Source organism: Dreissena polymorpha, chromosome 13, assembly GCF_020536995.1.
Source record: "Dreissena polymorpha isolate Duluth1 chromosome 13, UMN_Dpol_1.0, whole genome shotgun sequence".
NCBI lineage: Eukaryota > Metazoa > Mollusca > Bivalvia > Myida > Dreissenidae > Dreissena > Dreissena polymorpha.
The window spans coordinates 25,620,381-25,638,021 of NC_068367.1; the positions used below are offsets into that span (position 1 = coordinate 25,620,381).

The window sequence follows — 17,641 nt, forward strand, 5'->3', positions numbered from 1 at the left end:
CATGAGTAGTGTTCACTGTGAGTAGTGCTCACCATGAGTAGTGTTCAATGTGAGTAGTACTCACCATGAGTAGTGTTCAATGTGAGTAGTGCTCACCATGAGTAGTGTTCAATGTGAGTAGTGCTCACCATGAGTAGTGTTCACTGTGAGTAGTGCTCACCATGAGTAAAGTTCACTGTGAGTTGTGCTCACAATGAGTAAATTCAACAAGACAAGACTCTGTTCAACATCGGAATTTACTTACATTATTATAATAATTATATACTCTCAAATGATACATAATAATATTTGGCTATGAAAGCTTTGTGTCAATATCCATCAACAATTCAATTTAAAATACTCTGTGCTATGTGAAAAAAGGGGTTTAATGCATGTGCATAAAGTGTTGTCCCAGATAAGCCTGTGCCGTCCGCACAGGCTAATCAGGGAAGACACTTTACAGCTTAACTGGATTTTTGCTAAGAAGAGACTTTCTTTAAACATACAATATCATTACAGTGGAAAGTTTTTTTCCTGATTAACCTTTGCGGACTGCACAGGCTAATATTGGATGACACTTAACACACATGCATTTAACTCCCTTTTCACAGAGCACAATCCTCTTAATAAAAGTGATACAAGTGCATTGTAATCAACAAAAAACTTGGAATACATCACATAGCTTATTAACGGAAAAAACAAAGTTATAATTGTGAATACATCATTACACAGCCAAAATTTCTTATACATAAATTTCATAGCAAATACAGTAAATATTTAGTACATATTTTCTATGAGTGTTTTTTAAGGTCTTTTTTTAGCATTACAATGCTTATGATTCTAATAACTAAAATCCTTTAACCTGAATCTGATCAATTAATTATGCACACTATTACATATTTATAAGTTTTGACCAAAACAAGTACAGGTTTTTGTTTAGTTGCATATTGCGCCTAGATGAGCTCAATGAAATACATAAAACAGCCCTTTACAGATTTTAAAATATGACTGTTATTAAACATAGGTAGCAATGAATTATCTTCAACTGAAAATTGTCAAGGGCAACAACACTATCGGGAAATAATTTGCCCAGATGGTTTGCATGTATTTCAATAAAAGTTGCAATATAAGAGTTATCGAACTATAATATCGTCGCTGTCATTCTCAAACCTTGTAGCTCCAAAATTTTCAAAATATTTTTTTCGTCTTTTCCGAATATATGAAGTCTGGCCTGTGTTTTGTGCTATATCTCGTAGCTCTAGGCCAATCAGAGCTCTTGAAAAAGCCATGTGACGTGACAAAATGTTGTAGAATGATTGTTGGCTTTTTTCCCCACAAAAAGTCGTAGCGACGCCATTTCACCTATAGGTACGTCGTTTCGTTTTGGACAAATTTGACAAAAACGTTTTTATAATTTTTTTTAATTTGCAACTACAAGGTTTCCTATAAAAAAATGAGACGGTTTTTTCTCTCCTGAAAAGTTGGCATTTTGTAGCTACGAGGTTTGAGAACGACAGCGACGATTTATTGATGAGAAAGAAAGAACTATGTTTTTTAAATTACGGTAACAGTTCTAATGTACTTTATCTCCCTCAATTTAAAATTTGTCTGAACACGCCAACAACCATTTTTCTGTGCCAGCACATTACAAAGTGTACAAAGAAATCAATTTACTGAGTGCAAATATATTCAATAAGAGCGTTTCAACTTATTTTCAAAATGTATGGCTAGAAAATTTTAATTTACGTTGGATAAATGTCAGACTTGTAAACCGTACTGGCACAAACTACAGCGTTCAATTGTTTCTTATACCTATAACATATGGAGTATACATCATAAGTTTAGTGACTATATTGATGACAGTCTACCATGGTTATAAATCAATCTACAAAACTATGAAACCAGGCTATTCTGGGACACTACTTACTGGCATGTAACCCCATTTTACCAGAGATGGGCCCAAATATTTTACCAATTTTTTTATTTCCAATTACTTTAAACCAGATGTTTATGAAAATGAATAGCACGTTAACATACTGTGAAAAAATACCAAAAAGTTCATGCTTGGAAGGCACATAGAAATGGAATGTCTTTACTTTTAATACATGGAAAATATAGGGATTTATTTGAAAGTATGATTGAACACAATTTTAATAATAATTTAACTGTTACCATAGCATACATTTTTAAGAAACGCAATGAAATGTTGCACAATAATGATATGATTGGCTTTTGTAGCATTAAAATATAAAAAAAACTCTGTACAAAAAAGAAATAAGACTATCAGCTCCTTTGAACAAAACAATTCCATTTAAATGAGGGGAACGGTAGAATGAATAGATGACATTACTATCCATTAAAAAATATTCATTTTAGGCGAGTATTTTAATCTAGAATATATTCTGAAAATTAATTCTAGAATAATTAGCATGCAAAGGACCAAAATCAAATAGGCAATTTAAACATTTTATAAGAAAAAAAATATACATGCAAAATAACAAGTTTTTTGCATATGAAATAAAAAGTTCAGTACAAAAATATTCATACTGAGTACCAATCACCTTTAAATTATGATTTCTGTACAACACATTTCACATAATATCATATTTATCATATCGTAATGATATCAAAAGCCCTTAAAATGCACTTTGACATTAATTATTTGGGGGGGGGGGGGGGGGAGGGGGGGGGGGGGGCTTCTGCAAACGTTGATTACTTCAGTGTAATATCCCCATAAAGAAATCTTTTTTTGACTACAAATTTAATGCCCAATGTAGGCTGCTGCGGACGTTTATGACTTCAAAAGTTTTTTCTCCCTATTAAAAATCATCTCTTTTACAATTGTAAATGTTTAATACATATTTAGATAATATATCGCTATAGTCATATAAAATGGAATGTTCATTAAAAGTGATATGCAAATACTGAGTAAAGAAGTATAAAAAAATAGTTCTTATATTAATTAACAAATACATATAACTTCACTTGACCGTACAAGCATGACTGAATAACCAGTTTTCAGATTGTAAAAAAACATTAACCAATAAACAAAAACACAGAATACTTAAAATGATTTGCAGATTTAGCACAATATCTGAGAAACATCAATATATCTATATATATGTCAAATTTGACTTGTATTTCGTCCATGGATTTTGTAGACAAATTTGACTCATATTTCGTACATGGATTTTGTAGACATTCTTTAACACAACACACGCATGTAATTAACATGCTTACAATTCAACAATAGTGAATAGTATTTATTTTACAAATTGTTCCCACATTAATGATAACAAATTATTTCACACAGTCAAGACTCAGCCGTGAGGGAGATGAGGATATTTGTTGTTTTTGGTGGAATATCGATTTAATTCATTAGTGATCATAGAAAATGATATGCACCACTTGTGAAAATATATTTTTCTATGATCACATGTGAATTCCACCAAATCAAACATTTTTTCTTTTATGCATTCAAACGATTATTTTTGTATTTTTGCCATTCCGAACAATATAATTCCCCTTTGTGCGCCCTGAAATGTTATTACATGTATGTTCAAGGGAAGCTTGTTTTTATAAACTTCAATGCAGAGTAATCACCCTTGGTAACATTGGGGGGGTCATCATGGGGAAACCAAAAATATCTAAAAATATGTTATTTTTCACTGTTTGAATTAGTAAAATATCAGTATTAATTCACTAATATTACTCTATAAACCATCAGAAAGCATAAAATAAAACTTCTTCCTTCAAATTTGATTGTAGGCGGAGCCCTGACACACCCATGTAGTTTTGATGCTTGAATGAAATCTTAAAATAGTAGTTTGTTCACAATCAATCCCAATCTTAAAATGATTAATTTTACAAATAACAGCTAACATTATGTAAAGAGAAATTCTCCATTAACAGTACACTTTATATTTAGCACAAAACACTCCAGACAGAATGATATGAATTAGGCACAGTAATACATAATCATAAAATGCCCTGTGTTTATGAACATATTTAGATTGAAAAAATGTGGATGACATTGTGTTGCTTTTTACTAAACTTGACTATGTAGTATGTAATTTTAATTTTAAAAAAAGAGCCTGAACAAGACTTTATCACAAAAGTGGCTCACTGATGGAATGTTAATAATTTTAGTTTCATCAGAAAACGTCTCATATACTAAGAGCACAAACTTTCTTTTGTTTCCAGACAGCAGTGCCAGCCTCCTGCTTCTCATTATCAAGCATTATTTCAACCTTAATTATTTGAGCTAAAATGCGTTGAAAGCCTAATGCTTATTGAAATGCTTTCGAGTCGGTTTCCTGGGTGGAGCCAGTACTTAAATGTCTTTGAATGAGATAAAAAGAATGCTCTCACAGTGGGGATGGAACCCATGACCTCCTGGTCGCTAGGCGGACACCATATCCACTATGCCACAGCTACCTTGGTAAGAATTAGCAGAGGAAAGTTCAGAATTTTAGAATATCTAAAAATGATATCGCATTTTCATATCCTATCATAATCAATCAATCAATCGCTGATGGGAAACAAAATCTTTTTTGTACTCTGACAGGGCAAATTTTTTTAATTTCAATAGTTCAATTTGTTCAGCTTCATCTAAAAAGGTTCTTGTATTCTAGTGAGGGAATACAAAATGTTTTTGTACTCTGACAGCACAAACTTTAAAAAATGGATTTTTAATAGTTCGCGATTTCAGTTTCATCTAAAAATGTTCTTGTATTCTAAAAGCACAAACTCCACAATTTGGCTCTGGTAGACTAAGCTAGTGGCCAGTTGCATAGATGTTGTTTGCGGGTCAGGCCATATCAACGTTGGCCCGAAAACTATGGCGAGTTGATGAGCAGCCATCTTGTTTTCCTTTTGTAAATCCATGACACTGAAACAGAATGGAAAGAGTTTTATCATAGACTTGACAAACGTCCCACCACCATTGGTAATTTTGTCACAGAAGTGACAAACGTCCCACCGCCTTTATTCATTTTGTCACAGACTCGACAGACATCCCAACACCATTTTTCATTCTGTCACAGAAGTGACAAACATCTTACCACCAATGTTCATTTTGTCACAGACTTGACAAACATCCCACCACCTTTAATCCACAGACATGACCAACATCCCATCACCGTTTATCAACAGAGGTATGAGGACACATTACTCAGGAATGCGTAAATTACTGGGCCAGAAAACAGTATCTTGCACACCAACACTTCATGGTGATGGCATATTACAACTTTAGCACTACAAAAGTACTTTGTTCCAAAAATATTTTTTACATTAAGGGACAAACAGTTTGACAGAAAGCTGACTGAAAGAGTGACTTCTTTGTAGTACTATTTGTTTATAATGCATGTATAAAATATGTATCACGTTAAAATAAAGAGGTATTTAAAATTCTTAATGACACAAATGTGGAATAATTCAGCAATTATATTTGTAGTAAGTTAAAGGGTATTTCAAACAAAACAGCTGTTTTTATTGGTTGATATTGAAAGTACAGAAAAGGAATGTGAACCCAAAATTATTAGTTAGACATTAATTTTTTGTGGATTTTTGTTGGGTACCCTAAACCACAAAATAAAATGTTCAACAAACCTTAATATCTGAAATTTTCTTTTAATCCTCCAAATTTCATGTCAGTAAAACATAAATAATGGTACAACAATTGTAAAAGTAATAGAAAACCTGATAAAAAATGTTGCCATATTAGGTGACACTCAATGTTACGCTTTAGTCTTTGTTAAAGTTTTGCATTGCCAAATTAGTTTCACTTCCACTGTCAGTAGTAGACAAACTTCTCCCTCCAGTGTTTTTGGGGTTGATTTTTTTTACCATATTTTTTTCCCAAATGCCTGCCTGATATTACCACTTTACTAAAAATCCAAAATATTTCATTTATGCCCTAGCCACCTGAATAAATATAATATTGAAAACACTTATTTTCAATTAAAACCAAATTGATAACAAAGAGACACCAATTTCACAATTTTTGTCAACATGACGCGATCTTACCAATCAAAAGGGCTTTGAGCAAGTCCCAAAATGGTGAAAAAAACACTGCCCTCACTTACTTGCAGAAATGTTTGAAGAGGGCCTTGATGGTGTCATAGTTGTGTCTAGGAAGCTCGTCCATGACAGACTTGATCTGTTTAAATCTCTCAGCTGCCTTCTCGGACACTGAAAATCAAGACTACATTCAGATTTGATATGTCTTCACCTATTAGCTACCTTGTGGGACACTGACAATCAAGGCTACAGTCAGACAAGATATGCCTTATTTTCAGCTGCCTTTTATGACATTGAAAATCAAGATTTGATCTCTCAGACACTAAAAATCAAGACACAAGTAAGACTAGATATGCCAAAATGTATCAGCTGCCTTGTCAGACACTGAAAATCAAGACATAAGTCAGAATTATATGCAGTCAGACCTGTATATCACCCATTTGATCTACTATTATCTCCCTGCTGCTTGTCAAACATTGACAATCAAGACTCCGTTTAGACCTACATATCATACTAGATTTGATTTATCAGCTGCCTTGTCAGACACTGAAAATGAGGACTTATATCTTATAAATCTCTCAGCTTCCTTGTCAGACACTGAAAATGAGGACTTATGTCTTATAAATCTCTCAGCTTCCTTGTAAGACACTGAAAATGAGGACTTATGTCTTATAAATCTCTCAGCTTCCTTGTCAGACACTGAAAATGAGGACTTATGTCTTATAAATCTCTCAGCTTCCTTGTCAGACACTGAAAATGACGACTTATGTCTTATAAATCTCTCAGCTTCCTTGTCAGACACTGAAAATGACGACTTATGTCTTATAAATCTCTCAGCTTCCTTGTAAGACACTGAAAATGATGACTTATGTCTTATATATCTCTCAGCTTCCTTGTCAGACACTGAAAATAATGACTTATGTCTTATAAATCTCTCAGCTTCCTTGTCAGACACTGAAAATGAGGACTTATGTCTTATAAATCTCTCAGCTTCCTTGTCAGACACTGAAAATGATGACTTATGTCTTATAAATCTCTCAGCTTCCTTGTCAGACACTGAAAATGAGGACTTATGTCTTATAAATCTCTCAGCTTCCTTGTCAGACACTGAAAATGAGGACTTATGTCTTATAAATCTCTCAGCTTCCTTGTCAGACACTGAAAATGAGGACCTATGTCTTATAAATCTTTCAGCTTCCTTGTCAGACACTGAAAATGAGGACTTATGTCTTATAAATCTCCCAGCTTCCTTGTCAGACACTGAAAATGATGACTTATGTCTTATAAATCTCTCAGCTTCCTTGTCAGACACTGAAAATGATGACTTATGTCTTATAAATCTTTCAGCTTCCTTGTCAGACACTGAAAATGAGGACTTATGTCTTATAAATCTCTCAGCTTCCTTGTCAGACACTGAAAATGAGGACCTATGTCTTATAAATCTCTCAGCTTCCTTGTCAGACACTGGAAATCAAGACTGCAATCAGACTGCATATCATGCTGAGCTTGATCTGTCTTTTTCTGAAAGGTTCCTTGTCACACCTTAAAACTCAAGAGTACAGACATACTAGATATGTGGAAATCTCTCAGCTGCCTTTTCAGACACTGAAAATCAAGGCTAGGGTAAGACTTTATCTGTCTTTACCACAGATAATTTGTCAGACACTGAAAGTCAAGACTACATACAGAATTACAGACTTGAAATTGTTCTATCTCGCAGCTGCCTTTCCAGACATCGAAAGTCAAGACTAAAGTCATTACATTAATATTATACTGGTCTTGAAAATATGTATCCAGTTTTCACTGGACTCATGTATACCATAAGGTAAAATTTCTAAATACCTATACAGGCATTTGTACTTGAAATTTTTAAAACTAGAATACATTTACAAATTAACTGTACTGTCACGAAATCCCATTCATGCAACATGCCAGCTATTTTAACTTTTACAAATAACAGATTACATTAATTGTTCAATCTGGATTCATCATGGAAACATTAGTATTATGTACCGGTAAATATTAATTTTGTACCTGTAAATATTAATTTGAATACTAATATAAATAACAAATACACAAGAACTTAGCCTCACTCAGGGAAAACAGGGCCCAATGCTTGCGTGTAATATCATCTCACAGGGCCTAATGCTTGCGTGTAATATCATCTCACAGGGGCTAATGCTTGCTCGTAATATCATCTCACAGGGCCTAATGCTTGCGTGTAATATCATCTCACAGGGCCTAATGCTTGCGTGTAATATCATCTCACAGGGCCTAATGCTTGCGTGAAATATCATCTCACAGGGCCTAATGCTTGCATGTAATATCATCTCACAGGGCCTAATGCTTGTGTGTAATATCATCTCACAGGGCCTAATGCTTGCGTGAAATATCATCTCACAGGGCCTAATGCTTGCGTGTAATATCATCTCACAGGGCCTAATGCTTGCGTGTAATATCATCTCACAGGGCCTAATGCTTGCGTGTAATATCATCTCACAGGGGCTAATGCTTGCGTGAAATATCATCTCACAGGGCCTAATGCTTGCGTGTAATATCATCTCACAGGGCCTAATGCTTGTGTGTAATATCATCTCACAGGGCCTAATGCTTGCGTGAAATATCATCTCACAGGGCCTAATGCTTGCGTGTAATATCATCTCACAGGGCCTAATGCTTGTGTGTAATATCATCTCACAGGGCCTAATGCTTGCGTGAAATATCTCACAGGGCCTAATGCTTGCGTGTAATATCATCTCACAGGGCCTAATGCTTGCGTGTAATATCATCTCACAGGGCCTAATGTTTGCGTGTAATATCATCTCACAGGGCCTAATGCTTGCGTGAAATATCATCTCACAGGGCCTAATGCTTGCGTGTAATATCATCTCACAGGGCCTAATGCTTGCGTGTAATATCATCTCACAGGGCCTAATGCTTGCGTGTAATATCATCTCACAGGGCCTAATGCTTGCGTGTAATATCATCTCACAGGGCCTAATGCTTGCGTGTAATATCATCTCACAGGGCCAATGCTTGCGTGTAATATCATCTCACAGGGCCTAATGCTTGCGTGTAATATCATCTCACAGGGCCAATGCTTGCGTGTAATATCATCTCAGATTAGCCTGCACAGTCTGCACAGGCTAATAAGGGATGAAAGTTTCAGCCTTCACTGAATTTTTGCTAAGAAGAGACTTCCTTTAAACAAAAAAATACAACAAAAGTGTGTTGTCCCTTATTTGCTTGTGCATTCTGCACAGGTTAATCTGGGATGGCACTTCAAGCAGATGCATTAAAACCCATTTACCCACAGCAAGGCTAAAATAACAAGAAACTGTCGGAGACGGGTGATGCTCCCCAAAGTTTTTTTTTGTCACAATATTGCACTATATATTCAGATAAAAGGAAACGTCTTGAGGGGCATAACTTTTGACAAAATAATACGATGGATGGTTAAGCAACTTAAAAATTTCAAAGGGCCATAACTCTCTAAATAAATCATCTAACCAGAACCCACTAATAACATGCGCATCTCCCCAAGGTAGTTAAGCTTCCCATAAAGCTTCATTGAAGTCCAGTCAGTAGTTGGGGAGAAACAGCCCGGACAAGAATTGCACTATATGTACAGTTTATAGAAAATTTCAAAGGGCCATAACTCTGTGAAAAATCATCCGACCATAACCGGCTGATAATATGCACATCTCCTGTTGGTAGCAAACCTTCCCATAAAGTTTCATTGAATTCCCGTGATAAGTTGCTGAGAAATAGCTCAGACAAGAATTGCACTATATGTACAATGGAATATTTCAAAGGGCCATAACTCTGTGAAAAATCATCCAACCATAACCGGCTGATAATATGCACATCACCTGTTGGTAGTGTACCTTCCCATAAAGTTTCATTGAATTCCCGTAATAAGTTGCTGAGAAATAGCTCGGACAAGAATTGCACTATATGTACAATAGAAAATTTCGAAGGGCCATAACTCTGTGAAAAATCATCCGACCAGAACCGGCTGATAATATGCACATCTCCTCTTGGAAGTGAAGCTTCCCATAAAGTTTCATTGAATTCTGGTCATTAGTTGCTGAGAAATAGGCTGGACAAGAATTGCACTATATGTACAGATAATGGAAAATTTCAAAGGACCATAACTCTGTTAAAAATCATCCGACCAGAACTGGCTGATAATATGCACATCTCCTCTTGGTAGAGAAGCTTCCCATAAAGTTTCATTGAATTCCGACCATTATTTGCTGAGAAATAGCTCGGCCAAAAATTGTGCACGGACGGACACGCGGACGCACAGACACACAGATGGACAGACGAAGCGGCGACTGTATGCTCCCCCCAATTTTTTTTGGGGGGGGGAGCATAATAATTGAATTGTTGGTAAACCATAATACTTACAAAACCCCTTAAGGAACTTATCAAACAAGGCGTATGTGAACAAGGGGTCCTTTAGCTCCCTAAAGAACAGTTTTAGGGTTCCACAGAGCACGTGTACATCCCACATCTGGTCATCAAGGTTATATTGTTCACCTGAAAATATTTAACCATTTACAACTCAGATACGTATTCATTTGCAGTCCCTAAGAAAGTTAAATATAATTTAAGACCTTTCTTACTAGATTCAAGTTTTAAAGGCTTCATTTCCAACATTTAGATACTGATGAGCAGCAAAAAGCATGAAAACTGAACAGACTGTGAGTTACTCGCAGGCTGTTCTGGTTTTATGTTGTTTGCACACAGCCATTTTCACTTCACTTCTAAGAGGGAAAGGGTTAATACCATGGTCATTTGTTTTTTCTACGAATGTTTTCACTTTTGTCATGTTCTTAAAGTATTTTTGTAAGAAGACTTGTTGATGATTTTTTATTTTTTCAGGAAATTATATCTTATTACTATTTGCAACACAGCTACTCTACAAGAAGTCCATTTGTGGCAAGTTTTTAAATGTTGGCAACATTTTGAGCAAGTGTCAATAATGCATGGAATTATTTAACCCTTTCCCACTCAGAAGCAAAGTAGAAATGGTTTCTGCAACCAGCACAAAACCAGAACATTCTGTGAGTAACTCATCTCATGGTGTACATTTGTAGTAGATTATTTTAAAATTGCATACGGAATAACAAAAATACAGGCCAGGTGATCTGTTTTCTGGAAAATTCGGTTAACCTTTACCTTTGAAATATGGGGGACAAGTGTTACAATGAATGACAAAGTTAAAGTCCAGACAAGATGTTTAAAACCAAATTGTGGGGTGTTAAAAACCTACCCTGGTCCACAGTACACCTCAGTTTCTGAATCTGTGACATGCTGCCGGCAATTCTGTAAATACCCTCATGCTCCAGTCCTGAAAATGACAATTCCAATACAGATTTGGGAAAACTGGGCTAAATGCATTTGGCTAAAGTGTCATCTGAGATTAGTCTGTGCAGTTTGCACAGGCTTAACAAAGACAACACTTTATGCTTTTTATGGAATTGTTTGTGCAGACTGCACAGGCTAAACAGGGACAACACTTTATGCTTTTTATGGAATTGTTTGTGCAGACTGCACAGGCAAATCTGAGACAACACTTTATGCTTTTTATGGAATTGTTTGTGCAGACTGCAGAGGCAAATCTGACACAATACTTTATGCTTTTTATGGAATTGTTTGTGCACACTGCACAGGCAAATCTGAGACAACACTTTATGCTTTTTATGGAATTGTTTGTGCAGACTGCACAGGCAAATCTGAGACAACACTTTATGCTTTTTATGGAATTGTTTGTGCAGTTTGCACAGGCTTAACAAGGACAACACTTTATGCTTTTTATGGAATTGTTTGTGCAGACTGCATGGGCAAATCTGAGACAACACTTTATGCTTTTTATGGAATTGTTTGTGCAGACTGCACAGGCAAATCTGAGACAACACTTTATGCTTTTTATGGAATTGTTTGTGCAGACTGCACAGGCAAACCTGAGACAACACTTTATGCTTTTTATGGAATTGTTTGTGCAGACTGCACAGGCAAATCTGAGACAACACTTTATGCTTTTTATGGAATTGTTTGTGCAGACTGCACAGGCTAAACAGGGACAACACTTTATGCTTTTCATGGAATTGTTTGTGCAGACTGCACAGGCTAAACAGGGACAACACTTTATGCTTTCTATGGAATTGTTTGTGCAGACTGCACAGGCAAACCTGAGACAACACTTTATGCTTTTTATGGAATTGTTTGTGCAGACTGCACAGGCAAACCTGAGACAACACTTTATGCTTTTTATGGAATTGTTTGTGCAGACTGCACAGGCAAATCTGAGACAACACTTTATGCTTTTTATGGAATTGTTTGTGCAGACTGCAGAGGCAAATCTGAGACAATACTTTATGCTTTTTATGGAATTGTTTGTGCACACTGCACAGGCAAATCTGAGACAACACTTTATGCTTTTTATGGAATTGTTTGTGCAGACTGCACAGGCAAACCTGAGACAACACTTGATGCTTTTTATGGAATTGTTTGTGCAGACTGCATGGGCAAATCTGAGACAACACTTTATGCTTTTTATGGAATTGTTTGTGCAGACTGCACAGGCAAATCTGAGGCAACACTTTATGCTTTTTATGGAATTGTTTGTGCAGACTGCACAGGCAAATCTGAGACAACACTTTATGCTTTTTATGGAATTGTTTGTGCAGACTGCACAGGCAAACCTGAGACAACACTTTATGCTTTTTATGGAATTGTTTGTGCAGACTGCACAGGCAAATCTGAGACAACACTTTATGCTTTTTATGGAATTGTTTGTGCAGACTGCACAGGCAAATCTGAGACAACACTTTATGCTTTTTATGGAATTGTTTGTGCAGACTGCACAGGCAAACCTGAGACAACACTTTATGCTTTTTATGGAATTGTTTGTGCAGACTGCACAGGCAAATCTGAGACAACACTTTATGCACATGAATTAAGACCATTTTTCCAAGACTCAGGCTACCATATTTGCATATTTTAGATTGTTGGGGCATTATGTGTTAGAAAACTGCTTAATTGCAGATCTTTCCCTGGCTAAAACCTTCTTCTGCCCAATTTTATTTAGAAACAAGAGGGTCAAGATGGCCCAAGTTTGCTCACCTGAGAGGAGTCGGTTCATTCAATCTTTACCAAACGTCAAACCTGACCTAGATATTGTCAAGACAAACATCCTGGTCAAGTTTCATCATTATTGAACCAAAACTCTAACATATGGAGTGTTTTTGTTTTTGTAAGATTTGACCTGGTGACCTATTTTTTGAGTTGACCCCCCTTACCGAACATCAAACTTTGCTTACAAAAATAAATATTATGACCAAGATTCATAAAATCTGGAACAAAATTGTGACCTCTAGAGTGTTTACAAGGATTTTGTATAATAAAATGAAAATTTGGACAATCTAAGGGCAATAGTTATGGCATTAATTATGTGATATATATAAAACCAATCTTTGTACCAAGTTTCATGATGATTGGGCAAAAAATGTGATTTCTAGAGTGTTCACAAGCTTTTTTTACTATATATAAATATAAGAAAACTGCCCCCCCCCCCCCCCCCCCCCCGGCAGCCATGTTATTCACTATATACATATAGAGAAAAATGCCCCGCCCACTGGCGGCCATGTTTTTTCATCGATCTGGACCATTTTCGAACTCATCTGAGATATCAATAAAACCAATGTTTTGACCAACTTTCATGATGATTGGGCAAAAATTGTGACTTCTAGAGTGTTTACAAGGTTTCTCTATAGCCAAATAAGGAAAACTGCCCCCCCCCCCCCCCCCGGCAGCCATGTTAGTCAACGGACCAGAACCATTTTCGAACTCAACTCTCATATCAAAGAAACAAATGTTCTGACCAAATTTCATGAAAATTGGGCCAAAAATGTGACTTCTAGAGTGTTCACATGTTTGCACTATATACATATAGAGAAAAATGCCCCACTGGCGGCCATGTTTTTTCACTGATCTGGACCATTTTCGAACTCGTCCGAGATATCAATAAAACCAATGTTTTGACCAACTTTTATGATGATTGGGCAAAAATTGTGACGTCTAGAGTGTTAACAAGGTTTCTCTTTAGCCAAATAAGGAAAACTGCCCCCCCCCCCCCCTGGCAGCCATGTTATTCAACTGACCAGAACCATTTTCAATCTCAACTCTCATATCAAGGAAACAAATGTTCTGACCAAATTTCATGAAAATAGGGCCAAAAATGTGACTTCTAGAGTGTTCACATGTTTTTACTATATACATATAGAGAAAAATGCCCCGCCCACTGGCGGCCATGTTTTTTCACCGATCTGGACCATTTTCGAACTCGTCCGAGATATCAATAAAACCAATGTTTTGACCAACTTTCATGATGATTGGGCAAAAATTGTGACTTCTATAGTGTTTACAAGGTTTCTCTATAGCCAAATAAGGAAAACTGCCCCCCCCCCCCCCCCCCCCGGCAGCCATGTTTTTCAACTGACCGGAACCATTTTCAAACTCAACTCTCATATCAAGGAAACAAATGTTCTGACCAAATTTCATGAAAATTGGGCCAAAAATGTGACTTCTAGAGTGTTCACATGTTTTCACTATATACATATAGAGAAAAATGCCCCGCCCATTGGCAGCCATGTTTTTTCACCGATCTGGACCATTTTCGAACTCGTCCGTGATATCAATAAAACCAATGTTTTGACCAACTTTCATGATGATTGGGCAAAAATTGTGACTTCTAGAGTGTTTACAAGGTTTCTCTATAGCCAAATAAGGAAAACTGCCACGCCCAATGGCGGCCATGTTTTTCAACGGACCGGAACCACTTTTGACCTCGACCAACATATCATTAAGGCAAACATTTTGACAAAGTTACATGAAGATTGGGCCAACATTGTTAACAAGGTTTTTCTTTTTTTTGACCTAGTGACCTAGTTTTTGACCCAGCATGACCCAGTTTCAAACTCGATCGAGATATCATTGGGACAAATCTTCTGACCAAGTTTCATGAAGATCCGACATGAAATGTGGTCTCTAGAGTGTTTACAAACCAAATGTGGACGACCAACGGACGGAAGACGGACAAAGACCGGTCACAAAAGCTCACCTGGGCAAAATTTCTGTTAGGTGAGCTAAAAAGGTATCATAATAATGTGGCTAATACAATTTTCTTCAGCCAAATTTGCAAATTTGTACCATTGGCTAATTTGGTCTAATTCAGAGTAAGCCCTCAATTGGCCAAAGTAATATGGAAACTTTCAGAAAATGAATTATTTAGCAATTTGTGTTAAGGGACTGATTCAAAAGCACATTGTTTATGTGACTCATTATCATTAAACATCTCATGGGTGAAACCAGTTTTATTAAAAATCCCTACATTTGAATTGAATAGGTATAAATTCTTCAAGGTTTTTTGCTGAAGAAACTTCTAAATAAATCGTCTTGACAAGGACCAATAAGATTGCATACAAATTGTTAAACATTTTGAAGAAAACAATTTTTGTTTCACAGTCAATTTTTTGTTATATGAAATGAGGTTCACTCTAGGAAAATGAGGTAAAAAGCATGTGCGTATAAAGTGTCGTCCCTGGTTAGGCTGTGCATCTGCACAAGTTAACCTGGGACAACTATCTCCATTTAAACTAGACTTTCACTTGAAAAGACCTTATTTAAATGAAAAAATACCATAAAAGCAGAAAGTGGCATCCCTGATTGATCAGCCTGTGAACATTACACAGGCTGATCTGGAACAACACATGATTAAGCTTGATTTTCTCAGAGCGTGGCTAAAAATTATTCAAGGCTTAATGCCACTAATTGATCTCACCTCGTTTCTCAATGGCCTCCACACACTTCGTCACAAAAGTAGGCACTTTTGATTTCTCTTTGGCACAAATCTGTTTAATCTCGCCTCCAAACATGTTTTCTGAAGCAAAGGGAGACAACAATGATTAACTCTTTCAGTGCTGGAACTGAATTTTGAAGGCCTTTGCAAACAGTTTGGATCCAGATGAGGCGCCACAGAACGTGGCGTCTCATCAGGATCCAAACTGTTTGCTATTCTGATAGTATTCTTTGAAATAAATCGAAGAGAATGCTAATTTTGGAAATTCAGCAGACGACATTTTAGCAGACGACAAATTTCCCAGCATGCAAAGGGTTAAGACCCACACATACAACCAGACATGACATCTAACCAACCCGAATGGCTTGTAGTCAATCTAAAGGCAAACAATATTAATGGTAAAATATTTAAATTTTGTTCTTAACAATTTTGTTTTCGGTCAGTGATGAAAAATGTTGTTTTATAACATATTGATAGTGTTTCAGTGAATTGGCCACGCCCCCAACACCTGTGCTTTGGGCTGGATACAATCAACTCAACATACATCACTAGATGTGCAAACTTTCACATGAAACAATGGCAAAAGAGAAAGAACATACAAACACCATATGAATTGATTTTTAAGCGCTATTATGGGTTGAAATGTCTACTTTACAATGCATATATTATTCTCCTATAATAACTTTAAAATTTATCTCTCGTTGAAAGATTTCATTTGAAACAAGAGTGCCAAACTGTCACAAGATACGCCCGTTTAAAGGTTTTGGACAACTTGATAACTTTACCATGACCCATATTTGAACTTGACCTACATATCATCTAGACACAACTTCTGACCAAATTTGGTGAAGATCAGATGAAAACTACTTCAATTAGAGAGTGGACACCATGCTAAATGCTCGAAATGCACTAAATGACCTCGTGATCTAGTTTTTGACCCGGCATGACCCATATTTGAACTTGACCTAGATATTGTCTAGACACAACTTCTGACAAAATGTGGTGAAGATCGGATGAAAACTACTTCAATTAGAGAGCGGACATCATGCTAAATGCTTGAAATGCACTAAATGACCCCGTGACCTAGTTTTTGACCCGGCATGACCCATATTCGAACTTGGCCTATATATCAACTAGATGCAACTGCTGACCAAGTTTGGTGAAGATCGGATGAATACAATTTGAAATAGAGTCCGGACAAAGTGGCCCCTTTGAAAATGCACTTATTGACCCTATGACCTAGTTTTTGACCCGGCATGACCCATATTCGAACTTGGCCTAGATATCAACTAGATGCAACTGCTGACCAAGTTTGGTGAAGATCGGATGAATACAATTTGAATTAGAGTCCGGACAAAGTGATGCCTTCCGCCCGCCGCCCGCCCGCCGCCCGCCCGCCCGCCAAGGGGTTTCACATAATACGTCCCGTATTTTATACGGGCGTATAAAAAGGACTAAATTCAGAGAAACAAGAGATGTGTTTGTCAGAAAAACAATGCCCCCTATTGTGTCACTTTGAAATAAAACTTCAATATATAATTTGGCAGGTTTAGTTATTATCTCTCATTTAAAGCTTATTACTTCCCTTGGATTGAATTTTTTTACCTTTGACCTTGAAGGATGACCATGACCATTCACCACTCAAAATGTGCAGCTCCATGAGATACACATGCATGCCAAATATAGAGTTGCTATCTTCAATATTGCAAAGTTATGGCCAATTTTAAAGTTTTTGGACGGACGGACGGACAGACAGTTCAAATGCTATATGCC

At 36.5% G+C, this 17,641-nt stretch overlaps 1 protein-coding gene across 12 annotated transcripts in view; it reads right to left on the reverse strand.

Moving 5' to 3' along the window:
• Positions 1-218: 218 nt before the first annotated feature.
• The window catches only part of LOC127854941 (rho GTPase-activating protein 15-like), a 74,859-nt gene continuing 57,436 nt past the window's right edge, over positions 219-17,641 (reverse strand). For all 12 annotated transcript variants that reach the window (XM_052390117.1, XM_052390123.1, XM_052390122.1 and 9 more), the window contains 5 exons: positions 15,851-15,949; positions 11,282-11,359; positions 10,414-10,545; positions 6,066-6,171; positions 219-4,870 (listed from right to left, as the gene is read on the reverse strand). In XM_052390117.1, coding sequence (XP_052246077.1) covers positions 4,693-4,870; positions 6,066-6,171; positions 10,414-10,545; positions 11,282-11,359; positions 15,851-15,949 — 593 coding nt within the window. In that variant the 3' untranslated portion in view covers positions 219-4,692. The remainder of the gene's footprint in view (positions 4,871-6,065; positions 6,172-10,413; positions 10,546-11,281; positions 11,360-15,850; positions 15,950-17,641) is intronic.